General features: G+C 43.5%; 2 protein-coding genes across 3 annotated transcripts; both read left to right on the forward strand.

Moving 5' to 3' along the window:
• Nucleotides 1-801: 801 nt before the first annotated feature.
• Nucleotides 802-6,742, forward strand: Gar1 (GAR1 ribonucleoprotein). The gene is made up of 7 exons (XM_003468052.5): nt 802-1,027; nt 1,184-1,397; nt 2,404-2,558; nt 2,994-3,053; nt 4,529-4,682; nt 6,024-6,089; nt 6,458-6,742. The coding sequence occupies exons 2-7, from the start codon at nt 1,193-1,195 to the stop codon at nt 6,469-6,471; spliced, it is 654 nt and encodes a 217-aa protein (XP_003468100.2). The 5' UTR covers nt 802-1,027; nt 1,184-1,192; the 3' UTR covers nt 6,472-6,742.
• A 4,995-nt stretch (nt 6,743-11,737) lies between these two features.
• Rrh (retinal pigment epithelium-derived rhodopsin homolog) lies at nt 11,738-24,935 on the forward strand. Of its 2 annotated transcripts, none has more exons than XM_063260626.1 (7): nt 11,738-11,944; nt 16,361-16,551; nt 18,182-18,281; nt 18,812-18,992; nt 19,675-19,843; nt 22,690-22,868; nt 24,030-24,935. In XM_063260626.1, exons 1-7 carry the CDS (start codon nt 11,839-11,841, stop codon nt 24,142-24,144), a joined length of 1,041 nt encoding a protein of 346 aa, XP_063116696.1. In that variant the 5' UTR covers nt 11,738-11,838; the 3' UTR covers nt 24,145-24,935. The 2 variants fall into 2 exon arrangements, with proteins under 2 accessions (XP_063116696.1, XP_003468046.1); XM_003467998.4 differs by having other exon boundaries at nt 11,771-11,944; nt 18,812-18,965.
• The last annotated feature ends 2,151 nt before the right edge of the window (nt 24,936-27,086 follow it).

The raw sequence follows: 27,086 nt of genomic DNA on the forward strand, positions 1-27,086 counted from the left end.
TATTAGGGGCTCCTTCCTTCAGGAGCGTTACACTTTAGTGTAGAAGACATATTGGAATTCCTAGTTTCCTGGTAAAGTTTACAGAAGTCTTTTTAAACCTCACTTACAATGGCCTTCTGAAATAAGGTATCATTATCCATCTTCTATCAGAGGCAGTGACTGGTCATATTTCAAGGCTGGGTCTCAGACATTCGGGTATGAAAGAGGTCAGTGAAAATAAATGATGGTCACCACCATTATTAGAAGTTTTGCTGGTAGTGGGACAAATCAGACATCCAAGGCGTTAACAGGGGGCGCAGTGTCCACTGATGCGCTGGTGGAACGTACTTGAAAGAATAAACTGGCACGAAAGACTGAGATGTTGTTTGGCTTTTTATCAGATAACATCACTTCTTTAAACACACACAGGACAAACAGGTACAATTTATACCACCAGAACGCGTTGTTCAAATGATCGGCTAAAAAAACTGTAAAGCGCACAAACACACCCTGCGGGCTGCGAGAACCCTGCCGGCAGCGCGGCTGGGAGGCCTCACAGGTAGGGCCACAGTCCGTGCTGGCGACGAACTCATGAGCGAGGCTGGGGACCGTCTCGCAGGCTGAGAAGCCAGAAGGCCCAGTCGCTTGACACCAGGTACACGAGTTGCTTCGGGCCTACTAACATCATGCGGCGTTTCTGGAAGAGGAGCCCGCTTCCGGACGCCCGCCGTCTCCAGGGGCAACACTTCCGTGAACGTCATGTGTAAGGGACGGGTTACGTCACTTCCTGTGCTCCTTGGCTACGTCGCTCTCACTGTCGTAAACTAGTGAAGTGAGTATTGCTTCTTTTCCGGTGCTGAAGGCTCTTTAGGAAGGCGTCCCTGTCGCTGCATCCGCCAGTGACTGGTTCTTCTGGCAAACCAGTTATTGGAGTTTTTGGTCTGTTTAAAAAGCCCGTGTCCCCGGACCGAGGCCGACGAGGTCGGTGCGGCGGAAGTGCCCGCGAGAGGGCGGGAGCGCCAGCCCAGCCGAGGTGCACGTGGCACGGGTAAGTGGTCGCGGAAGCGGGAGGCTGTGAGGCTGCGGGGCGCGGGTCTTCGGGAGGGCCGAGAGTGGGGATGCCCGCCGAGGCCGGGCTGTGCAACGGGGCGGCGAGGCGCCGGTGGCGCCGTTTTCACTGCTCCCTTTCGCGGTTGCCGAGCAGAGCCCCGAGATGTCGTTTCGAGGCGGAGGTCGCGGGGGCTTTAACCGGGGCGGCGGCTTCAGCCGTGGCGGCGGCGGCGGCGGCGGCAGCAACCACTTCCGCGGCGGCGGCGGCGGCAGTTTCCGAGGCGGTGGCAGAGGCGGGTTTGGACGAGGCGGCGGCCGCGGGGGCTTCAACAAGGGCCAGGACCAAGGACCCCCGGAGCAAGTGGTCTGTAAGTGGGAGGGCGCGGGCTGCCTGCCCCGTGGGGCCCTGGGGAGATCGAGAAAGCCGGAGGGGCCTGAGTGCACGGTGGAGGTGGAATTAGAGGTTTAGCAGAAAGGGGAGGAGGTTGGTTAGGCAACTTCGGGCGCTTGCTCCCATTATAACGGGTGAGAAAACTGAGATGCAGAGTGAAGGCTTTTTGTTAGGCTCCTACATGAAGACTGCTGGAGGCCGAAGGGGTGGGAGCTCAACTCAAAGGCCCCAGCCCGCTAGCGATGATCCAGCAGTTTACACCTGACAGGGTGAGAGCCTGACTTAGGGTGGGGCGGTAAGAAGTGGAAGTTTAGATAGGAGAGAAATTTAAGAGGAAACAATAGTATTGGGAATAAACAGTTTTAGGTTTTGAACTTGAACGAAAGAGATGGAGAGTCAGTTTTGCAGGCATACAGTATTTTAGTTTGGGGTTCTAGAAGTAAAAGTTATTTTGGGATTCTGGACTTCCCTGAGAGCCATTAAGGGATCGTTTGTAAAGAGACCATCATAAGGATGGGTTCTAAGGAAGGAAGAGGAAAAGGTAAATACAGAGGATGGTTCACATTAGTAGTTGAAGTAAAGGAAAGAAAGGGAGTAGAGTGAAATGTGTATAACGAAATCATAATTGTTATAACAAGATAACTGTCACAGGGTGTATGCCCTTAGCCTAGCACCTGTTACTCACTTAATCATGTGTTGGGTAGGTGCTACTTAGACGTTCTCATGTCATCAGTGTAGATGCTGCTCGTATATTATTAAGGACACTAGAGCAGAGAGAGGCAGAGTTCCTTCCTGTAGGTTGTTGCATAGCTGTTCTGATAGCTCAGGAACCCCACACTGCTGGTATCTAAATAGTTTTCTACTGCAGAGAACAGATACAGTGAAACTCAAGGTAGCTAAAAAAAAAGCTTCTAGAGAGATCAGTTAATAGCATTGGAAGGAGTTGCGTGTTTTAATATTAATATTTTTGTGTCCTGTTTCAGTATTGGGAGAGTTCCTGCATCCTTGTGAAGATGACATTGTTTGTAAATGTACCACAGATGAAAATAAGGTGCCTTATTTCAATGCTCCCGTTTACTTAGAAAATAAAGAACAAATAGGAAAAGTGGATGAAATATTTGGGCAACTTAGAGATTTTGTATCCTTTGTAATTGTTTTTCTTTCCTGTGATGGTGAAGTATAAATTGAACCAATTTTGCCTCATTAATTAAAAGTGCCACTAGAGATTGAATCATAAGGAGAATGAAGAGGGGAGAATGTATTCATCCAGATTACTGAAATGATGAACTCTAGAAAGATGCCTTTCTTTTGGGAAAGATCTAGAAGTCATGACCATTTACATTAGTGCCACAAGATTGAGTCGGTTGCTTTGGATACGATGGGACCCCTGGAGTAGTGTGGAAGAATTGGAAGAGTTGTTTTTTGAAGAAAACGTTTCTTCCTGGAAGTTCGTGTGTTATCTTTCCTGTATATGCCTGTACATATTAACCTTGTTTCAAAAGTTACATATGAATTCAGGAGATTTAAGTTCTTTTATCTTAACTTTGTATTTGTTCCTTAACAGAATCGATAGTATTTTTCAGTTAAATTGTCAGAAAACATGAAGGCATCTTCCTTCAAAAAACTACAGAAGGTGAGTCAAGCTTGCCATACTTAGGGTCTTGGGTGTTACAAGGGAGTGGCATGCGTTAGGGCAGTTCTGTTTGGGGTAATTGAGCCCTGATCCTGCATTAATGAATCCTCCCTGTTATCTAGTATTGGGGTAACCCCAGTGTCTTCACATTGAGCTACATCTCTGGCCCCGCCTTTTTTTTTTTTTTTTTGAGACACAGGGTCCTGCTGTGTTGTCCAGGCTGGCCTCAAACTTGTGATCTTCCCACATAGCCAAATTTGCAGTTATGCACCCGTGCCTGGTACTAGTGAAGTTCTTAAATTGAGACTTGTATATTGTAAACATCAAGCTTATTTAAAACTCTCACTGAAAAACTTGCATTAGCAAATGCTCTAAAATATTACGTTCTAAAACATTCTTTGAGAGAAGAGAGATCCTAAAGGATTTCACAGATATTTCAGCAACGTGATGCATGCCGTGAAGGGAAAGCACAGGGTACTGTGAGAACGTGGGTAGCCGGCCCAGGTCACCGGTAGCCTTCCCCGAGGAAGTGTTCTTAGAGCGGAGACCCGAGAGGTGACCAGGAACGATTCTGGTAGGAAGTTACAAGATGACTTTTTAGGTCCCACTCCTTGAGTTTGACCCTGTTCTTAAGCAGGGTCCAAGATTCAGTTTTTAAAAGGAAAAGCTTTTTTAATAATTTCGAAGCCCTTGGGAAGAGAGGGGCTGGTGAGAGAGAGGAGGAGGAGCCTGTGCAGCGTGTGTGAGAGGGCGAGCACCTGGGGACCAAGGGAGGCCGCACTGGCCCTGTGGAATTAAGACCTGGCAGGCAGGAAGGGGCTGGATTACTCAGTGCTTTTGGGTGTGAGAAAGGGCTTGAGCTTTAATTTTGAGTTTGTTTTTAAATAATAGGTAATGCAGTTAAGCCTGTGCTTTAACTGGGCCCTGTGGGAGGAGAAAAGTGTATTGGGAAGGGGGCAGTGCAGGGTGCAGTACCAGGAGCACAGTAGCATTTGGGGATAGGCTGGAGACCATGGAAATGAAGTGTGAATGGACTTAGGAACCATGTAGGAGGGAGAACCAGTGGGACTTGGTGAAGAACTGAGAAGCAGTGTATTCCGTTGCCTACCACTGGACTCTTTAGCCCTCAGTGTAAGGGAGGTTTAGTCTCTCTCATCTGTTACCTAATATGTTCAGGAAATTAATTGAGCCTTTATTACAATCTTGAAATATCTGCTGTGCCATTATTTTCTTTTGAATTTTACTGCCAGTTTTTGGTAGTTATATTTTTCTCATGGCTGTTGAGTGAAAATGTAGCATTTTAGGGAGTCACCTGTTTGTAAAGAAAGTGGATACTTTATATTTACATTTTTAAAGATAAGAAAAAAATGCCCAAGGTCTAAAACAGGAAGTCTGCTCAGAGGCCGGCGGGGTAAGTGGTGGTTGTGGGGTGGGAACTCCTGGCAGTGACAGTGATTGCTTCTCTTGGACTCCAGTTTTACATAGACCCTTATAAGCTGCTGCCGCTGCAGAGGTTTTTACCTCGGCCACCTGGTGAGAAAGGACCTCCCAGAGGTGGCGCCAGGGGAGGCCGAGGTGGAGGCCGTGGCGGGGGCCGAGGTGGAGGCGGCCGAGGTGGCGGAAGAGGAGGTGAGTTACCAGGGACCTGGGACTGCAGAGCCCAGAGGACTGGGACTCGTGAACTACATACAGTTCACTTTTGTGAATAGGAAACTTCCTCTCTTCTCTCTCTCTGTCTCTCTCTGTCTCTGTGTGTATATATACACACACACATACATATATAGTAAAGCTGCTTTCAATATTGGTGTGTTGCCCATAGTAATCGTGCATTATGCCTGATGTAGGTCTTTCTGAGCTACGTCTTAAGATTATCCTAGGGTGTGCTCCCCCAAAGTAGAAAGTACACTGAAAACAGTAAGAGTAAGTACAGAGACCAGTCCCTAGTTGGTTCTAGCCATTATCGGGCCCCATGTGCTCTGCAGAGCTGCGTTTTCCACTTCTGTACAGCTGCTCTGCATCAGTGTGTTTACCCTAGTGTTGGTGCAGACCTGGGAAGGCCGCGTGCTCTCCGGTGTTACCCGGAGGAAGGAGATTCTGGCTCCGTTAGTTTTGGGAGGTCACCGTTTTATACAGGGTCTTGTATGACTGAAACGTGCATTGCATGACTGGCTTAAGATTATTGTAACTGAATTTTAGTTTCTTAGCTAACTGTTATTGAGCGTGGATTATATTCTGAGCTGGCCTTGTATTCTCTTAATACCTTTTTTTTAATACCTTCCAAATTTTGAAGGGAGGTGGATCCTTATCTTAGGTGTGAGGAGTTATGGTCTCATAGAAGTTAATTTGCAATAATCCAGCCATTCTGGGTGGGCCCCGAATGAAGACCCCTGTATTCCTCTGTGCCAGGAATTCTTACCAGTCTGGGTGTTCCTCGCCTTAGGGTGGGCCCACATCCCAGTGATCCCAGCTTAGACTGATGACAGTGTAAGCCAGAAGCCGCTCCATTACCCTGAGCCGCACAGCCTGCCAGCTTAGCTCGGGACGCTGCAGAGGGTCTGTTAAGGGGCCAGGCCGTGAGCGTCAGCTGCCATTCATAGGTAGCTCGGGAAGGTGAGCCATGAAAGCCATTCACCTTTGCCACCCTCTGTTCTTGGAGTAAACAGCCTCAGTCCAATCAAAGCCGCCCTTATTAAAAAGTGTTTATGTTGAGCAAAGCCAACGTAAGGAGACATTTGTGAATAGGGCTGAATCACCCTTGCAAGTAACAAGCTTTTCCCACTTCTCAAGGGGGCTTAGCTTTTTAAAGATGCCTTCCCAGGGTTTCACCTTACTCCACCCAGTTGGAAGCCTACAGTTTTTCCATTTTTGTCTTTCAAAATCTGTCAGGTGGTGCAGGTGAATCTGTGTTTTTTATAGGAGTGGTAGTTTCCAGGTAGGCGTAGCAGGGTGTAATAAATCCTTCTCTTGTAGGTGGATTCAGAGGTGGAAGAGGAGGCGGAGGCTTCAGAGGAGCAAGAGGCAGTGGTGGGTTCCGAGGTAGGAGAAAAAGGCCTTCAAGTGCCTAACGGTTCAGAGCTGGGTGGGCTGCTGGCTTCTCTTTGTGTTTACATTCATCTCTCCCTGCCAGCAAGTATGTGGAACGCTGCTCTTTGCTTTAGCCTAATTTAGACCCTTAATTTATGTGACTTTATTTTTCCTTTTCTTATTTTTCACCTTCTTTTAACTTTGTTTGCTGTATTATTAACTTGAAAATAACAGCATTGGCTGTGAGTAGCGGTTACATTTGGCAAGGTAAATTTACTAGGCCCTGTGGGAACTAACGCCACTCCGCACTGACCTCTGGTGACGTACCTGTGCAGAGCCCTTCTCGGCTCTCTTTAACCCTTTAATTTTCTCTTGAACAGGAAGAGGACATTAGATGCTTCCGACTTCTCCAGGGACTTCTGCTTTAACCTGTGCGTCTGCGTCCACGGTGTCTCCAGGGCGTGGCTGCCTGGCCGCGTTGGGGCTGAAGTCAGTGTCCCGTGAGCACGGTGGGGCAGGAGAGGGAGTCACTTTTGCTCTGAGAGCATGAGCACGGGTGCTACTTTGTACAGTGCCCGGCACTCTGTGGGTGCTTCATACATGGACAGGAGCTGTCACTGGAATCGTGTTTCGGCTTTTAAAATAAAATGTTTTATTTCTTTAAATTATTTAGAGTGTATTTATTGAACAAAGCCTATTTTTGAACTTGGGAGAAGCACCTCACTTAAATCCAGTGAGTTACAGACAGAAAAAGAAAAGTTGTTTCCATGTATTACTGGTATGTTACAAAAACAGCTGTGGGAGAGAGAAAATTATTTATAAATCAACATCCCTTTTAGAAGGTTGACCTGTTGTGAGATCATTAATGTCCTTTTGTGTTCAGTACATAGAGTAACACAGTTTCTGTAATTAGAATTGATATAAAATTATTACTAATCAATTACAATTTAGTATCTACTCATGAGAGAACTATATATAGTTAAGAAGTTTCCAAAGAAGGGTTAGGGTTAGGCCCATTCACCTTGAGTGGGCCATCGAAAGTTTAACTGAATTGCATTTTTTAAATAAAGACAAATATTGTTCATACTAAACAAATACTGGTGGCCTGGTCTACGTGCAGATTCCTAGGTAGGAACATCCCAAATGAAACTGAGTTTGGTCACCATTACTATTGCAGTGTCAAGAAATAACCATGATACAAGAATACTGTGATCTGGGACCATTTGCCAACTGTCAGTGATTTTTCTCTCTCTCTTTTGTTGTTGCTCAGAATTTATTGTTAAGTTTCTTGAGTGATTACCTTCAGTGCGCATTTGGGTAGCATATAATCTTGCTTACAGCACTGTTTGGAATTTCCTTAGCCTTTTTGATTAGTGGAATTGCAATAGTAACAACTTTATAAGTCCTAGGTGTATATCACAGGAAGAGGTGGGTGTGTTTTATAATTTTAAAAAGATACCTTCTTGGTTTAGAGTCCTTTGGGTGACTGTTGAATATCAGGGCCAAGGTTTTTACTCCTGTTTGTAAATGTATGGCGCTTAGTGGAGCATGACCTTGTCCACGGCGCTAATAACAGGGCAGTTTTTCGTAGCGTCAGAAACATAAAACCTGAGCAGACCATTTGGAGAATTTACCTTTACCCTTAGTGAAGGCCATTGGCCACTTTCAACTGTTTATAATTCCAAGTGTTTTTCCCTTTCTGTCCTTACTGGACAGTTGTAGGTTTGGGCATTTCGTTTTGAATCAAGTTCACATATTTATGAACTTAACACAGTAGTGTCGTAATGATCATTGAGTTTCGTTGTAAGAGTTTGATCACATTTTACACTTTCTGAGTTTAATAACTTTCTGGCCACATTCATGGTGTCTTGGTTACTTTTCTCTCATTGCTGAGATAATACCTGACACCCAAAATCCGGGAAGGGAAGGTTTATTTAGCTCACAGTTTTTGAAGGTTTCAGTCCATGCTCAGCTGGCTCCAAGGCAGGGTGGCATGGCTGAAGTGGCACCTGTTCATGGTGGCCCAAAGTCACAAGAGTAAGGGTAAAAAGAGAAAAGCCCTTACATTATGCTGGCTCCCTGTCCCTATGTGGTGCAACACTCACTGTCAGTCCCAGTAGTAGGAAACAAACCAATCACAAACACTAGATTCAGCGTCTCCATGACTGCATGAGGCTTTGGGTTGGACATTTAAACAAACCACAACATTCCACCTCTGGTCTCTGGCCCAAAGACTCATGCACATCCTTTATGTATGTAAAAGACATTTTGTCCATCTCCAAGTGTTGCTAAAGTGCTAAGGGTTTTAGGCATTGCTAAAAAGTTGCAAGTCCCAAGTCTCCTTGAGATCTAAGGCAAACTTAGCTGTAACCTCCTATACAAACGAAAACAAACACTGCCAGCATTCAATGGCACAAGACAAACATTACCATTGCATAGGGGAGTAGAAACGGGAATATGAAGGAATGAGACCAAGGAAGTCTAAAATCCAGCAGGGCAAACGAAGTAAGCGCTGGAGTTGCATGTCCAGCGTCTGCAGCAAACTGCGTATGAGCTCCAGAGGGCTTGAGTGACTCCACCCCCACATCACTTCCAGGGTGTTCGGCTCCCACAGCTTCTCTCTTAGCCTACTCTGCTCAGTCCTTGCAGCTTTCCTGGGGTGATGCACACTCCTCGCCTTTCCGAACTGCTGGGTTCTCTATTGCACCTTTGGCTTCTCGCTCACGGCTTCACACACTGCACTCTTAGCAACACACTGCCTGGCCTCCCAGGCCCTCTGAAATTGGAGTGGAAGCCTTCTAAACCTCAGAGCTCATGCATTCTGCGTGCTCTTAAAACCACCTGAATGCTACCAAGGTCTGCTGCCAACCACAGGAATGCGACCAAGTGGCCAGGATTTCCCCTCTCTTGGCGTAGGGGTCAAGTGCCTGGATCACTGGGCGCTCTGATCTTGATTGTGAGGAACAGATTCTCTTTACCACTGCCATTCTGGAACCTGGTGTGGCCTCTGCCACCATTTGGGAACATGCTCTGCAGCTTTCTCCTCCAAGCAGTCTTTCAGTTTTGCAGTTTTAAGGCTGCAAAATGCTGCTGCTTCCCACGATGCCTACAGGCCATCTTTTTTTTTTTTTTCTCCTGTTCCTTCTCAGCAGTTGAGATCTCAACTCTGTCTTTACAGTTTATAGCTTTACTGGAGCTTCCTTTCTGGCATATTAAATCAAACAGCGTATTAAATCATCCTGCTGGGCTCTTCGCTTTTGATTCACAACATAAGTCTGGCTAAAAGCCCCAACCATAGCCATGCCACTGCCTTAAAATTTCTTTTGCTAGATTAGTTAATCCACTACCCACACTACTTTCCATCTCAGGTAAAGTCTCTGGACATGAGCAAAATGCAGACAAACTTTCTGCCAAGCCATAGCACACATCGTGTGAAATCCAACAACCAATGCAGTCCTTCTTCCCAGCAGAATCCTCGTGAGCCTGGTCTTTATCAGCAGGCTTTCTGTCAGCCTTCTGTTCTCCTGAGCTTTGACCAGAATCTCCTACACAGAAGAACAGCCTAAGCTGTTCCAGGAATACTCTTTCAGGTGACATCTCTGAACCTTTCCAAACTCTTTCCACAAACCATTTCCAAAGGCTCCTGAACACGTGTCAGATACAGTCAGAGCAACAATCCCACTTGTGGTACCAATTTCTGTCTTGGTTACTTTTCTCTCGTTGCTGAGACAAAATACCTAATGCCCAAAATTAGGAAAGAAAAGGTTTATTTAAATTTACTGTCTGTAGAGGTTTCAGTCCGTACTCAGCTGGCTCCAAGGCAGGATGGTGTGGCTGAAGGGCAACTGTCCATGGTGGCCCAAAGCAACAAGAGCGAACAGGGTAAAAAAGCAAGAAGGGGAAAGGCGTTCCTCCTTCCCTTCATTATATTGCATGCCAACTCCCCACCTCTGGGTGAGTGCAACACTGCCGGCCAATCCCAGCACTAGACGACAAACCAATCACAAATGCTAGATTCAGCCACCTCCATGACTACAAAGGCTTTGGGGGGACATTTAAACAGAACACGACACTTTGTTAAAATATACTTGATGCTATGATAAGGAACTAGTTCAATGAAATACAAACATTTATATTTCCTATTTTTCCTAAAATTTTAGGAAGAATTGTAAGAGAAAGATTGATATGGGAATGATTTAGAAAGGATATGAAATTTTAAGAATTGTGAGAAATCTAGACCTGTTTCTTAGGATGTGTAAACCTCTCATCCCAATAGTTTTTCTGTGTCATAATGAAAAAGTGTTCTGACGTACCACATGTGTGTCTCTAATCCTCATCTTTTGGAATTCTTTTTATTTTTTCAATTCTTGTAGAAATAATTCTGGAAAGCTGAGAATGGTTGCTATAAGTATGTATAATATAGAAAAGGGAACATTAACCAAAGTAAATTTAAAAATTTTAGATTTTATGTTTTGCATATTAAATAAGAAAAATAAAAAAATGTAAAGCCCAACAGTCAGTAGGCTTTTAAAAGAGAGTTCCTGCATTCATTGCTTTTGAGTTACTGAGAATATTTTGTGTGGTGGGATACTGATGAGATTCACTTCCCTAGAACAGGGACTCTCCAGTTTTCCTTTTCGGAAATTTGAGTCCTGAAAAAAAACAAAACATAGGAGTCTTGCAGCTCTAGAATTTGGGAGCAGATCAGTCAGTGTGTCATCTGGGGTTCATAATGAGTTGAGGACAAAAAGTTATCTGGGGCTCCTCGTACACCATTTCGTTATAAAATCAACCTCAGTAAGTGGACAAATACAGCCCTCCGGTGGTTGTTAGGTGCTTACACTACTTGGTGTGTCTAAGCTTTTCTGTGAAGTTTTACAGGTTTTAAGATGCTTGAGAAGAATCACATTTTAATGATGTCAAATAGCATTAAAAAATGGAAAAAGGGTAGTGAGGATACATTCTAACAAAGGGGGCGCATATTAGTTGTAACCCACTATTCAGGTAAGCACATGGTAATCTAGAACGTTAGAATGCTGCGTACTTACGGGGTGATTGGCTGACTGTGGGCCCTGGGCTGATGTGTACTATCATCAGGTAAATTAATTGCTCACGTGCCTATAAGGTGTAGGTAAATAAAACGAGGCAGGCGGAGGTGTAGATCACGGCATATCCGTGCTATACTGTGAAATACACAGACGTTAGTAAAAACCTCAACCTCTTGCATGAATGTTTGTGTTAATACACATCTATGTAAGCAATGAAAAGCATAAGCAAGTGAGATGCGAAAGTATGGGGAGATACTACTCTGCCGGCATTTAAATTGTTAAGAAAAAGATTAAGGAACCTGCAATGGAAAAGCTCATAGGATCAGCATAAAACAGGGCCCTTAATCTAAGTAGTTAGAGAGACTTAATTAAGTCTGGTTCTTAACTTCAGGCAGAAATCAGTTGGGTCAGCGCCTGCACCAGTTTGGGGGCTTTGTTTAGCATTGAAACAGGGTGTGCGCTTGATAATCTGTGTACACGACTGAGGCCCAAACTGGGGGAACTGTGGTGCTCAGTGTTCCTTTGTTTTGCTAATAAGCTTTCCCTGGTTCTGGGAATTAACATCTTTCCCCGGGAGGGCCCCCGTTAAATCTAAGGAAGGGCCTCAGTGAAAAGGCCCTTCTTTGAGGTCTCTGAGTGGAAATGATTGGTCCTCAAAACGGGTCCTAATTAAGGAAGGCTTATGAAGGCCGCCTCAATGCTTCCCCCTCAAAATGCTAAGGCACAGTTTAGGTAACAGTTCAGACTCTAAAAATGAAGATGGCTCGGTCTTTTCGCAGACGGAACACAACATTGTTGCGGCTTACCTGATTCTGGCAGGTACGACTGTCACCCTAGCACCAGTCAGGGAAGCTGGGGTTTTTCAGCAGGAGGCTGAAAAAAATCACATTCTAATGATGTTACATACATAGCATAAAAAGAGTCACTTCTTTCAGGGGATAGATCAGGAGGATTAGCCTCTGTCTCTGCACTCCAGAGCAAAGGCGAGTGTGAGAGAATTAACGAGCCTGGCTAATGGTAGGTACTGTTCCGGAGATTGCAGTGAATAAGCTGAGTGCACTCAAGTGGGGCTGTGAAACTTTTTTATAAAATAATTAAAAAAAAAAAAGCCAACCATAACTTTGGTTATTGATTGTCAGATTAAGTCTTTTGGGCGAAAAAGCCTACCATGGCAAAAGTATTTTCTATCAGTTTGCTTTTCTCATACATAACTTTCAGTTTTTCTTTTGGATGGTGGAATTTAGCTGAAAACTGAAACGTTCTGGAAAGAAAGTTGAAGTTCCCAAAGGAGCAGAGCGTTTCAGATCCTTCCAGAAAGTGTTGAGCTTTGGATTTTGCCTTTTAGCATCTTTGAAATTGCAAGCCAGTTCCTTTGCCTTTTGTTCTTTAGAATAAGCTACTTAGGACTGTCGTGAAAGTGACTCAACCACACGTTAATGAAGCAGCACGAGTTGGACTGTATTTCTGATAAAGTCTTTGTGGACAAAAAGGGTTAGAAGAGGTGACAGTAGAAATTCTTGTCTTTGTCAACATATTAGCAGTTGTGGTATAACATACTAGGCAGTTATGTTTATTTCCAACTTTATAGTTAGTAACAAATTTTAGAAATAACTCATTTGGTTCATTATTTTTATGTAAGTTTTATGAAAAATTTCAAACGTTCAAAAGTGGAGTGAAAAGTATAGCAAATCTTTTTTTCCTTATAATCATGCTTTTTCCTTGTAGTTCACAGAGTTACTACTTTTGCTAGAGATTGTGAATTTCATTAGCTAATTTTAATAATATGTTAATGATTTAATTTGAATACTTTTGTATGATAATTACAGGACATGTTCTTTCTTTTTCCTTGTTTTGTTGTTAGAAAAAATGACAGTCTCCTCAGACTTATGTGGAAATGCTTTGTGTATAATATTTTGGGTTTAGCTAATTTTTTATAGATAACCTAGGAAAGCTATCCAAAATTGGTTGGATTTACAAAAGTAGCATGAAAAGGAAATTTCCCAAGAAAATGTTCCATCTGGTTCTCATCCCTATAATGGACATAGTCATAATAGTCTTGTGCCACTACTAAACTTATGTGAATTCCTGTTGTATACCAAGCATTGCTCCAAATCCTTACACAATAACTCATCCCTCCACTAATTCAGTGAGTTACTTTTTAATTCTATTTCTGTTAACCGTGCCCAACACACACGTCTACTAAGTGGCTGCTCCTGGATTTGAACTGAGGCATTTCGATTCTCAGTTCTGTTCTTCAGATCCCCTGATTTTTCTAGTTTAACAAAATCCAAGTCAAAACTTTGAGAAGCAGGCAGTGAAAACATTTATTTCACTTGTTACATGTACCAGGGGCCTGATCAGGTCAACTGTTGACCGATTTTATTCGGTTATTAGTACGTCTTAGTGACGCAGAACTCGAGTTTCCTTGCGACAGCTCCATAAATGCAGGGCAGCGCCTTGATGGTGTCCTCCGCCTTCCCTCCACTCCTGACCCCTCTCCCTTTTCTGGCACAATCTTCCTCTGCTTTGCTCTTTAATCTTTCAGCTAGGACCCAGAAGTAAAAGGTTATGGTAAATCGGAAGAAAGAATCTATTATGGATGAATTGCACAGTGAAATGAGAGGGGGAGACAGACGGGCAGCGCATGGTAGAGGCCGCCTTGATGCCCAGGAGGGAGGAGAGGAGGCCTCGGACTGAAGGCCGCAGGTCCATTAAAGAGCTGGGAGGAGCAGCCCATGCTCAGATGCAAGGAGGCCCCAAGAGGGAGCTAGAGCACTTAAGGGGCTGCAGCTGGTGGGACCGTTCCCCTAGCTGGGACCTCTCCAGGCCCTGCGAGACAGGCTGGGGGCCGGGGGAGAGGCCCCATCAGAATCTGGACTTGAGCTCTTGAGCTTTATGACATCCATCTCGGATATAGAGAAATCATGCAGAAAACGTACTTATTGAGAAAAGACAGGATCTAGGGCCTGAAGTTGGACAGTTCACATATTTAATAAGACAGAGTTAAAGAAAAACAGTTCCATAACATTAAGGAGACGCTGGCACTGAGCGAAGCCACAGGGCTGCCGGCCGAGGGAAATGTTTCAGGCAGAGGAGTGCGTCAGTGAGAGCCGCCTGGAGTCAGACAGACAGCCTGAGAACAGGCGCAGCTCAGGCCTCACTGTTGTGACATGTCTCCTGACAGAAGACGCCCACATCTAGGAACACAGAACATGTAAGAGAGCTGCACAGAGAATAAAGGGCTGAAGTTGTGCTACATCCCTGTGATATGCAATATCCTCCTCGCCACCCCCCTCACCAACTTTTATCTTCTGTTGCTCTTCAGGTTGTGTACTTGGTAGGCGACAGTTTACTACTCTATGTTCTTTGACTTTTAAACTCATCAGACTTGTTGCTAGCCTGAAAAAAAATTTTTCATTTTTATCAATATTTCTTGTACGCGGGCTACAATATTAGAGCCTAAAATAAGACCAAAGAGCATCAAATCTGCTATCATTGTGTGTTAACTGTGTCTGAAGAATAATAGCAATTAAGCTTAATTCAGAGTTCTATGGATGGTCCATTTATTAAGTAAATTATATATGTGTTGCTCAAAGGATACTGAATTAATCAAAAACTTAAAACCCACATGAGAAGGTGAGGAATGTGTAATAATTCAGTAACACAGCATCCCATAAGATCCACTGTCTTTTACCTAAGTACTGGGTGTGCAGGGAAGAGAGCACCCAGTACTTTGGGGCTGAATTGGGCTTGAACTTTGGCAGAGAGCTGGGTTTTGGACATTTTCAGGAAAGGAGTAGAGAATTTCAAGTGGGAAAAACATGAGTCAAGATGCCCAGTGCGCTCGATGAATAACTAGAATGCAGGGCTTGTTTGGCAAGCGTGGAGCCTCAAGCAGAGACAGCAGATGGGGACAAGCAGCCCCCCCGGGGGGCACACTGGGCTTTTGTCCCACAGCAGTGGGGAGAGCAGACGTTTCAAGACAATCTGTGGTTAATTCTGTGTTGCACTGAGCTCATTCTGCCAGCGGTACGAGGAGGAGAATGGAGATCAGGAAGATGAATGCCGTAGGATGCTGGGCGGAGGCTTTGACCACAGTGCCAAGATGCAGTAGAAGATTTTAGTCAGCTGATGCGTTTGTGTGTTGGGGTGTGAAAACCTCCCCTCCCTCTGCACTTCTCTTCCTGGGAAGCCTAACTTCGTTCCTGCTCAGTGCACATCCTTTCTTTAGTCGCTAAGAGTACGATAAGGTTTCCAATCTCTCTGCTGAAATCTACTCCTGTCCCACCCTGACCATTAGGACCTAGGATGGCTCACATCTGGCTTGTGGAAAACTTCTGCATCCTTTGCAGCACATAGGGGATGCTGACCTGATTACCATGCACATTGGTCCACTAGATGGTATTTCTCATCATAAATGAGACAGACTAACATTCTGGTTAATAAGTTTAGACATCAGTCTCCTTGAGATTAGAGCAAAACCAAGCTCTAAACTGCAAGGCTGAGACAGATCCCCGTGTGGAAACCTGGGTAGGGTGATACCTATCACCCAGTGGACCAGAAGGCTGGCTGGACTTTCTGCCTGGACCGTCAAATCATAAAGTGAGAAGTCTTATCTAAGGGTATGTGTTAGATGAAGAACTCAGATTTAGACAGGTTGACCATGGACATGGTATAATACTGGGACAGGCACATGATCTTACACATGGCAGGTGCTTACTAAATGTGTATGGCAGTGAGTTGAATGAAGATAAATTGTGAAACTGAGGCATATGTCAGGGCTAAAAAGAGCAACAAAAAGGCTGTTAAGACAGAGTGAGAAGTGAAGCTTGAGAAAGGAAACTGTAGGAGAAACAAAAGCTGCAGGCTTCAGCAAAGGAGGGGAAGAGATTAAGCTATCCAAAGTGAGGGCGTGGTCGGTCATGTCTGCATCCTGGAAATCAGTGGGGATGACGTGATTGCCGGGGACAGAGGGGTCAATAGTGACACCATGCAGACCAGCCTCCAGTGTTGGCTTATGCAACCAGCAGGTTCTTTGTGTTTGAATTTTCTTGTTTCTGTCTCACACAAAAGCTTTAAAGATGTTACAAACAGGTTTAAGAGAAGCAGGAACTCTTCAAGCAAGTGAACTAAAATGGATTTGCTATGTCCATGAAGGAGCTTAAATATTTCATTGTGAGTCCACTTTCAAGCATTCAATTAAATGAAGTGCATGATATTTTTGTCTGTTCTCAGGTCTGATAAGTATTCTCAGCAACATAATTGTTCTGGGCATCTTCATTAAGTACAAGGAACTTCGAACCCCCACGAACGCAATTATCATGAACCTGGCTCTGACAGACATAGGGGTCAGTAGCATCGGCTACCCCATGTCCGCTGCTTCGGATCTGCATGGAAGCTGGAAATTTGGATATGCAGGTTGTCAGGTATTGGAGAGCTTTGGAATCAAAAAGCACAATAAAGTAGATCAAGGAGATGTAAATTTAAGTGTCTTTTAAAATCCCAAGAATTCACATCAAGTAAGATATCATAGAATGATAGAGTACTTCACGAGTGACTGAGGATGCATTCTTTAAGAAGAGAAATAAGATCACCAGTCATCATTAGGTTTTCAAAATTTCCCCAGCTCAAAGGAACATGCAAGCAACCAGCATTCAACTAACAAAGAAGTGTGGTGTTCTGCATTTTCCAATAAAATTTAGGTAATGTAAAAATTTTAAAAACACCCTCCTTTCATTTCAAACAATGTCATACCTGAGGAATACAGTTAGGACATCATACTTTTGATTTTTTCTTAGACATTATACATTGTACATTATAATTGTTAGTAAATATAGTTACTCTTAGTTTAGTAATATTAGTTTTAGTAATGAAGAAATGAATTCATATTAATTTATGTGAGGCAAGTAGAAAAACATGACAGTCTATTTTTTATAGACCATAAAATTATAAGAAATAAACTCAGAGTAACAAAAAATACTCAATGCCTGTCTACGTACCAACCAGGTTTGTCAAACTTGAGGTTTTCAATCTGTGCTTCAGGTTGTTTTTCTTTTAAAACATAGAAAATGTCATGGCCAATCACATTCCCTTTCTTCCTGTGAACACTTTTCTTAGCACATATTTTATATGCAGAAGCCAGATATCATCTGAATGTTGAAAACTGTGTACAAGTGGATCACTGCTGGCATTTCAGTGTCCTGTCACTGTTAATCTATTTTTGAGATTTATCTATGGGATGGGTGTGTCTTTAAGTCAATTATTTTGATATCATATTTCATTGTCTGAATAAAGTCCCATATTCTTTTTCATTTTCCTGTTATGGAGCACTTGTTCTGAGACTTTTCTCTTTCACGGATGAGGCTTCAGTAAATATTCTCAGCATGGAGAGCCTCACAATGTGAGGATTTCTCTGGAGGTGTTGCCTGGGGGTGGGGTGAACAGCAGGGAACATTCGTCTTCCATATAGTTAGCTCTGCCAGGGTGTTCTCCAAAGTGGTTATTCCAAGTACGAGAACTTCTGCCTCCCCACATTTTCCCTAGCACTTGGTATGGTCAGACTTTTAAATTTTCATCATTTTTATAAGTGTGGAATGATACAGTTTTTATCTCTTTGAATATTTACTATGGTTGTGTATCTTACATCATCAACATTCAAATGGGCTATGTGAATAGCCCACTTAGCACTTGTCTGTTTTTCTATTAAGTTTAACTTTTACTCTCGTTGAACTATCTCTTTTGAGTAATAAGCTTTTTTGGTTATATGCATTTTAGGCATGTAATTTATGGCTCATTTTGTATTTTATTTGTAGGATATGTTGGTATCCAAATTTTGCCTTAAGTCTTAAAATTTTTTAAATTTAATTAATAAAATCTGAAAACTTTCCATACATGTTTTTATTAAACCAGTTACAAATTTGACAACGGAAGATGTATTTTTAAATAGTAACGTAAAAACTTGAATATGTTTGAAGTATATTCTAACAACGAGACAACAGTTTAAATGTTTTGGAGAGGGCCTTTGGAACTGCAGGTTCTTCTCACTTTGACTTTCAGGTTTATGCCGGGTTGAACATCTTCTTTGGGATGGCGAGCATTGGGCTGCTCACGGTGGTGGCCGTGGATCGCTATCTGACCATCTGCCGTCCTGACATAGGTACGGCTCTTCTCTCGATTCTCTCAGTGAAGCTATTTATTGCCTAACGGCACTCCACAGACATTTGCTTCAAAATACAAACATACGGTTTGTGATCAGGGTCAGTCTTATTTTTTTGGCAATGCTTATTCACAAGTTTCGTTGGGTTCCTGTCATACTTTAAATAAAATCGAATTGTACATGACAGCCCACAAGGCCCTACGTGATCTGGCCCCAGCTACCTGTCCAGCTTTGACTAGGACCACTCTCTCTCTGGCCACACCCTTTTCCTCTCCGAAGCCATTGCAAATGCTGTTTTCTGTGGCCTGGAAAACTACTCTCCTGGCTTATCCTCTGGCCGGTCCTGTTTATCGTTCACATTTCAGCTCAAATATCATTTATGTTTCCAGAAAATAAATTCATGTACATAAGTTCTGAAGGAACTAAAGTATTCTGTAAAGAATGTACTTGGTAACAGCTTTGAATCATCAACGAAAACAGAGAGTGCCTCCCTTTCTCATCATGCTAATATTCCATATTCTTGTTCACAGGAAGAAGAATGACCTCCCACAGTTATGTCGGCATGATTCTGGGGGCCTGGATCAATGGCCTGTTTTGGGCTTTGATGCCCATCATAGGATGGGCTAGTTATGCCCCGGATCCTACAGGGGCTACCTGTACCATAAATTGGCGGAAAAACGATGTGTATGGTGCATGTTCACACTTTATACTGTACGCTTTTCCCCAGCTCCACATTTAAGCTCAGATTCTGTGTCTCATAGAATTTGGCAAAGTGCTTCCCTGGTCCTAATGTGACCCAAGCAAGTACAAAGTAGAAATCATGCTTGTTTGCAAGGCAGTGTCACCCAGCTCCCTCTGCCCCTCTTACTCTGCCCTGCCTGCCTTGTCTGTCCTCTCCAAGGCAGCAATGGGGATGTCAATCACCCCTCTAAAACCTGCGCTTCTCAGAGTCAGGGTCATAAATAGGAAAAGGTTAGTAGAGAGCAGGCAGCTCAGTGAAGGCCTGGGCCACTCTGATGGCCATACAGCAAAAAAGCAGTCACTGCAAAAAGCCACCTACAAGACAGTGATCTGTATTTTCCAGGAAAGTGAGGACAATTTAGTTCATGAAGGGGAATGAGAATTCCAGCTCTGCCATCTCACTGTGGAAGCGGCCCAGACAGCGTGCAAACGAGTGTGCATGGCTGTGTTTGACAGTGAGACAGCTGGCAGGTTGGAGCAGGTCCACTGGCCATGGTTAACCCACTCTTGATCTAAATGAGCTAAAAGCCAAATAGAATTTCTAACATATAAATAAAAATTATCAGTGTTATTTGTAATAACCATCTCTCCTTTTTCCTCCCCCCACTTAGGACGTTGAATGAGTAGTCATGTTTGCCTATCCTTATTTCAGAGCTTTTGTGTCTTATACGATGACGGTTATCGCAATAAATTTCATCGTGCCCTTGGCAGTGATGTTTTACTGCTATCTGCACATCACTCGGGCCATCAGACGCCACGTGGCTGGTGACCGCCCCCCTAATCTCAGCGGAGACTGGTCAGACCAGGTGGATGTCACAAAGGTGGGAGCCCAGATCTTTGAAAGGTTTTGCATAATTAAGTTTTCAGATCAGTGCCTAGCTGAGAGTCCCGCGGCTTTGCCCCAGCCTCCTGTTGTCCACCCCCGTGTTCACTCACAAGCCCTTTGCCCTGGCATTTGCCTCCATATTTCCAATTATGGTACATGTTTATCTACTGCTTGGGTAGTTCTGGGTTTTAGCATTGCTGGACTTTCTGCTATGAACAATGAAGATTCAGCTCTTTCACGCTACCAAGCTGCCTTACACTTTCTCTCCATCCTGACAGTAAGCAGGTTAACAGCATTTGACTAGATAAGAGGCCTTCTCCCTTTCTCCCGATGCTCAGCGGGTCAGAGATGAGACGCCTTGTCCTCCTGGAGCGTCCTTCCCAGCTGCCCCGGAGTGGCTGCGGCCTTCCCTGCCACTCCCTTCAGCACAGTTGTGAATCCCTGTGCTCCTTTGCAGAGTCACGTTGCCTCTGTCTGCTTGCTTATCTTCCTTGTTTTAGTTTATTTCCTCTGATTTGGTGGAATATATTCTCCACCAGGTTCCGGATGTTCCAAAGGGTAGAAAATTTTTAAAGCTTTGCGTAACTGAAAATGTCTGAATTCTGCTATTGTGTTTGGCCGATTGTCTGTCTGGTCTAGAATTCCAGTGAACAGAAGAGCATTTGAAGGCATTTTTGAAGGAATTGCTGTCTCTTACTTCCAAGGTCTTAGCGTCTGGTGACTGATACTTTGTAGTGATCCGGGAGTTCTTTCTGGAAGCTTCAGTGATCTTCTGCAGGCTTGTCTGCTAACTTTCATGCCCACGTGCCGTGGTGGAGTCTTCAGCACGTGGTGGTGGGTGCGCTCTTCACAGGGTCACTGTGGAGACTCAGGTCCTCCTCCTGTGGGAGGTGTTGTTTCTCTGGTGATTCCTACCTGTGTCCTCTCCATTCTCTCTACCTGGAAATCCTTTTACTGGGATATTTAATTTTTTTGGCTTTCCCTCTGTTTTTCTCTCCTATACTGTCTCTCTTTGTTCATCCTTGTATTTGTTTCTTTTTGGTTTTGTTTTCTGGAGGATTTCTGTAACCATATCCAGTGCTCTGTGGAGGGTGAAGACCACAAGGGCTACACTAAATACAAATTTAAGTGAGCACCAAAACGTTCAGTAATAGAAACTAGTTTAAAACAGTAATTTGAGGAGTTAAAATTTGTGTAAAACTCATGGTGAACAAAATATAAAATTTTGGTGGAAGATAAGATCTGATCCTGCACTTACAGAACTCCTCGTCCTGACCCTGTCCCTCAGCCTGATGATATCAGGCAGCCTTTATATTACATCTCCAACATTTTCCTCTTAGGCTAAAACCACCTTTAGAGATGAAAAGTTTATATACTTATTAATGGCTTCCTCTTGTCCCATGGACACATATCTTTCCTTCTGTAATATTATGTGTATGTTTATAGTTTTGCCCCGTTCTCTGCTTGTTCTGGGGATGCACTAAGTTCCTGCACGGTTTCTCCTCTCCTGTCAGTGTCTCCTCAGGGTCTGATGGAAACAACTGTCCCCACACATTGAGGAGGGGTGCTCTAAAAAGCCGGTTGACAGCCCAAAGGTGTTCATTATGTGGTTGTTTCCTCTGGAGGGTTTCTCACTGTATCCGAGGTGTTTTATCCTGGGCCGAGCAGTCCCCTAGGAGGCCCGTCTTGCCTGTCCCTGTAAGTGCAGGCAGGGGCAGCAGAAGACACCCCACTTTTCAGGACAAGCAGTGACTGAGCTCAGCTTCTGCCTTCCGAGTGTCTGTTCCTGCGTTAGTCTTGAGGCTGAGCCTCTGGGGTTCTGACTCTTCCGGGAGAGGGAGGGGCAGTCTCTGAGTGGAGCAGGGACTTGCAGAAGGGGCCTGGGGTCTATGTGCCTCTTTTTGCAGATTTTAACCAGTTGTCCCTCTGCAAGTTCCACATGCAACCCCATCCTGTCCCTGTCCAGAGCTATCTGGTACCTTCAGTTCTTAGGCTTCTGTGGTTCTGAGTTCTCTTGCTGCTGGCTATTTTCAACATTTTCTTTTGTATTTTTGAATCCTTCTCATGTCTAGTATACTTTGCCATTTGTCTAGCCACTATTATTTCCATTAAGAAACAAGTTATTTCCTATCTATGATTCTCTATGAGTTTATGTTTTTTTTAAAAAAATATTATTCTTAAGTTTTTTTTGTCTTTTTCTTTTTTTTTATCAGTACTGGGGATCAAACTCACAACTACCTGCTTGCAAGGCAGGCGCTTATGCCACTGAGCTAAATCCTCAGCCCCCCAAAAATATTTCTTTTCTATCATTGTAGTGGAGTGTCAGAAAGGAGGCATGTAAAAAATCATTATGTCTCCATTTGAACGTCATGCAAAGGGGCTGTTTTACAAAATTATCTGCATTGTATGTAAAATATATTCAGTTCAAATTGCCTGTGGTAGACTTTACTGGGCTCAAGATAGGACTCTCCTTCTAGATTGAATTTAGAAAGTGTTTTTAAGAGTATCACCTATGGGGAGGGAGGGGAGAGATGGAGAGTGAGAGAGGAAGAGAGAGAGAGAGAGAGAGAGAGAGAGAGAGAGAGAGAGAGAGAGAGAAAGAGAGAGAGAGACTTTCCTACATATGTGTAACATTTTTAAAAGCATGTATTGATTGCCATACCCATCTGGCAGGCTCTTGGGAGCCTAGATGACTTCAGGCACCTAAACAAAGTGTAGTGATGTCATAAACAATACGCACTTCCTCAGACTCCAATCTGGATAATTTTGTGCTATCTGAGGTATATTCAGTACTTAAATGTTTTTGGTGCTGCACACGGCAAATGTCTGTCTCTTTTCCAGATGTCTGTGGTGATGATTCTGATGTTTCTGGTGGCATGGTCCCCTTACTCCATCGTGTGCTTATGGGCTTCTTTTGGTGACCCAAGGAGGATTTCCCCCTCGATGGCCATCATAGCCCCACTCTTTGCAAAGTCTTCCACTTTCTACAATCCCTGTATTTATGTTATTGCTAATAAAAAGTAAGTAATATCTAAAATGCTTTTTAAAAGAAATAACACGAGAATACTCTTAAGAACATGATGCTCTAAGATTTTAAAGCGGCAAGTGACAGAAATTCATTCCAACCTGGTGTCAGGTTCTTTGGCTCAGCCAACCATAGCAGTATCCAGGATATTAAATGCCCAGAGCTCCAGTTTTGTGCAAACTCTTCCCACACGGTGGCAGAGATGAGCTTGGGTAACCCAAGAACCTAGTTCTACCAGCAAACACCCAGGCAGTTCTCTGGCAGAAAAGTCCCTGCTGACCAGTTTGGTTCAAATGGTTACCCCACTCCAAGTCCATGGAATAGTGTTTTCCAAACAAATAAGTGATTCAGAGGGTGGACATGGTGACACTGAGATGTCTTAGTAGGTGGCACAGTTGTACATTTACCAAACAGAAGACCTTTAAATGCAAGAGAATAATCCAGTGCCAACATAAGATGGTCAGGAGTGGGCATCATTCAAATCATACAGAAGCCCTTGTCACCTTGTGTAGGACTCTCAGCAAAGTGCCTTTCCCAACTCTTCAGTGACATTTAGATGACTTCATCTCTTGTCACTGCCGGAAAATGGACCAATGTACTGTAGGTCCTTGACCACGAAGACTCAGCAGAGGTCAAGAATTTGATCCTGGAATGCCAGTACTGTTTGTGTTAAATGTGTATTTATGTACATGCGTGGGATGTGTTAGATGCAGGTATGTGAATGAACGTAACAATTCTAAGGCCAAACAGATCCCAGAAGGAGAATAAAGAACACATTTGAAATCCAGAGTCTGCTGGAAGTCCCTTTGGGAAGGTCAGGCATTTTCAAGCCCTCAGAGCCAATCAATGGATGTTGGCTCAGGTCGGGAGGATGCTACCCGCATCTTTAGTTCAGATAAAGAGCTCATTGCACTTGACATTTGGGGTGCCATTCTAACCTACATCTTATTGATTCTATTAAATGTCTCAAGAACTGACAATCGTTGGTGCAAAATTGGTCTTCAATGAATATGCATTCATAGTTGTTCTTAGAAACATGTTAAAAGTGGAGGCAAAATTTATTTGGAAGTGTCAGTTGACAGGTTGTTACATTTGTAAAGGCTTTCATGGTTCTGTGCCATTATAGGATAATATTAGACTTTTTACTTTGTTGTAGGTTTCGGAGAGCAATGTTTGCCATGTTCCAATGTCAGACCCACCAAGCAGTGCCTGTGGCGAGCATTCTACCAATGGATGCATCTCAAAGCCCCTTGGCGTCTGGGAGAATCTGAAATCAGAGCAAAGCACACACCATCAAAACGTTGTATTTGTGCAGTGTTAATTCCAGTACCTCAACCTTATTTTAAATATGGGCCTATTTAGGTTGAGTGTAGAGGTAGATTACTGTCCTATTAAACTGTGAGTGCATCTGTGCCATTCATAGGTCTTGTGTCGGTGTTCTGGCTGTCTGTCCTGCTCGTTGTCTCCTTATATGTAAATTTATCGCTCAGTGCCTTTGGTGAATCTGGGCACGTGACTAAGGTCCCTCTTCTTGTTTTTAATATGGCACACATTGCACTGTGTTGATGATCTGTAACTTTTCTGAGGTCTCCGTTAATCTAGAAACAGCCCCTGTTTTAATCTTAGAATGAATTCATAATAATCTCCCATAAATTTGTCAGATGTTCTCAGCTAGAATAAAAAATATTTTTAGCATTTCAAAAATTTAAAATTTAGACTTAATTATTAACTAATGTTTACCAAAAATCAAATGAACATTAAACATTATTGTTTTTAAATCATGTCAATGCACATATCTATTTTATATAAATATATGATCTCTTTGAGCTTCATTATGTATTCTCTAATTTAACTCCATTTTTCTGTATGTGTATTTCCATATATTTAACACTAAAATTAAGTTTAATCAGAGCAGGAGTTTTTGTATATTTGTCTTCTCATGTAACCTTAGCACATGGTCAATATATCACATAGTTAATACTTCTAAGTAGCATCTTCTGTCTGGCATATAGTAAGCATTCAATAAATACTTGCTGAATGTCAAATAAATTTATAGAGTCATCATATGTGTAAATTTCTATGACTGTTAGATATAGCACAGTATACGATTGTTTAAATTGTATAGCTGATGTTTTAAGCTGCTTCCATGGAGATGAATGGGGAGAATTTTAGTTTAGCTACCTTTTCCTTTGGGAAACTCCAGACTAAAGTTATTGGATACAAACATGAGAACTTCCTTGCTCCATCTCACACAGCTGCCAAACCTGTTACCTGACAAGATGACCTGATGTGCTGACTAGACCCCTGGGCTGAAACATTATTGCTTCTGTTGCCTAATGGGTTGAGTCTTTTTTGTTTTTTTCATCGCTGGGGCATAATATCTGATACCTATGACTCAAAAGAAGAGAGTCACCAGGCAGGGTGGACTGGCTTATAGTTGGTAGAGTTTTCAGTCCATCGTTGGCTGGCTCGGAGGCAGGATGGCTCACATCTAGAAGTCCCCACAGAGCCTCACATACTCATAGACAAGGCCTTGGGAGTAACTAGATCGTGGAGGTGTGAACTGCATCATAGGTATGTGACACTAGATTAGTCCACTTAGTGACTTAGCATAGTTCTGTCTGGGGGCAATGGAATCACTGAAGAGGGAAGACCCATGCTGGGTGGGAAGTGACACCAGCCAATCGGCTTGCAGCCTGGACGGAATACAAAGGGAAAGGAAGGAAGTCTCTCTGCCTCCCGCCTGCCAGGCCCCTTCGCCATGTCGCCCTGCCTTGGAGCCAGCCAACTACGGACTGAAACCTCTGTAGCTGTGGACCCAAATAAACCTCTTCTCCTTAACTTGGGGGTTTTTGTACCAGCAATGAAAAAGTAACTAAGACATAGACCCTTCCAGGCCGCATCTACAGTGACACCTCCTCTGACCAGGCATCAGCTCCTCACATCACATTCAGCTCCAAATGCATCAGTGAATGAATCCAGTCGTGAGCATCAGCCTCTGTGACCTGGCCATTCCTGCAGCCACACTGTGAGCGTGGGAGGATTCGGGGGACAACTGCATACACACCATGACAGCTCAGGACTGTAACCTCAATCCCCTTGTCCTCACCACTCCAGCATTATACCAACCCCCCTTAAACTTTCTGCTTCAGAATCTTAGGCCAGGTTTGCAGGAAGTATGGTGCTTTGGGAAGAACGTTCTGTTTCTCGCTTGCCTCCCTTTATTCATGCTCTGTCCTTAATACCGTAAGTAACTAATGTGCATCCTACAACAGGCAGCTACTGGAGCGCACCCTGCAGGCAGCCTTCCCTGATGCCCACAGGCTGGGGTGATGCACCCTTGCGCCCCTTTCTCTTCCACCTTTCTCCTCCCCAATCCTTGCTCTCTCCCCTACCTTCCTGCCTGCCACCTCTCTCTCTCTCCTACAGTACTGTGGACTTTCCACTACAACCACAGCCCATTTTTTATTTTGGTCCATCTTGCAAAATTCTTTGACTTTCCTTGTCTGCATTTAAACTTGCAATCCTGCCCCAGCCTCAGGAGTGAGAGGTATGAGCTACCATACCCAGTTTACGCTGTGCGTCTTTGTATTGTGCGGTCATTATGTGTAGTGACCCCGTCTCACTCATCTTTGCTCCCCTTTATTTAGAGTCTTAGCATGGTGTAAGTATTCAGTAAATGTCTGCTGAACAAATGAATTGTCTAGAATCTGAAAAGCTGGAGTTCTTTATTTTAATTGGATGTTTTTCAGATTCTTTAGTTTGTATATGAATTGTTAGTTTACAGTAGCATTTCTCATAATATTGTTTATTTTTGTAAAACTGATTTTTTTCTCAATGTTTTTTGTTTAAAGATGATGCGTAGAAGTGTGTAATAAGAAGATTAAGACCTTACTTGTCCCTGAGGTTCTTTGACTTATGTGTGTGGAGGTTACTTTATAATAATTAAATTTTTATTTCCCATTAGAACCTAATATTTAAAAAATAAAAAATAAAAAAAGAACCTAATATTTCTGGGCCTTCAGATATGGTGCCTCAAACTTGGGAAACTAGTGTGGAGTAAAAATACATTCTCGAGCAGAGGCAATTGCTTACATTAACAACACACGTGCTAGATGAGCTCAGACACAGGACAGGTGGCCCTGGAAGACTTTCCCACTGGAGCTGCTGTCCTAGCATGGAAGGAAGGCTTTGTCTTCTTCCTAAAAAAACC

The sequence above is a fragment of the Cavia porcellus genome, unplaced genomic scaffold (assembly GCF_034190915.1).
Source record: "Cavia porcellus strain 051 isolate PalLab524CR breed Dunkin Hartley unplaced genomic scaffold, mCavPor4.1 scaffold_14, whole genome shotgun sequence".
In the NCBI taxonomy this organism is placed as follows: domain Eukaryota; kingdom Metazoa; phylum Chordata; class Mammalia; order Rodentia; family Caviidae; genus Cavia; species Cavia porcellus.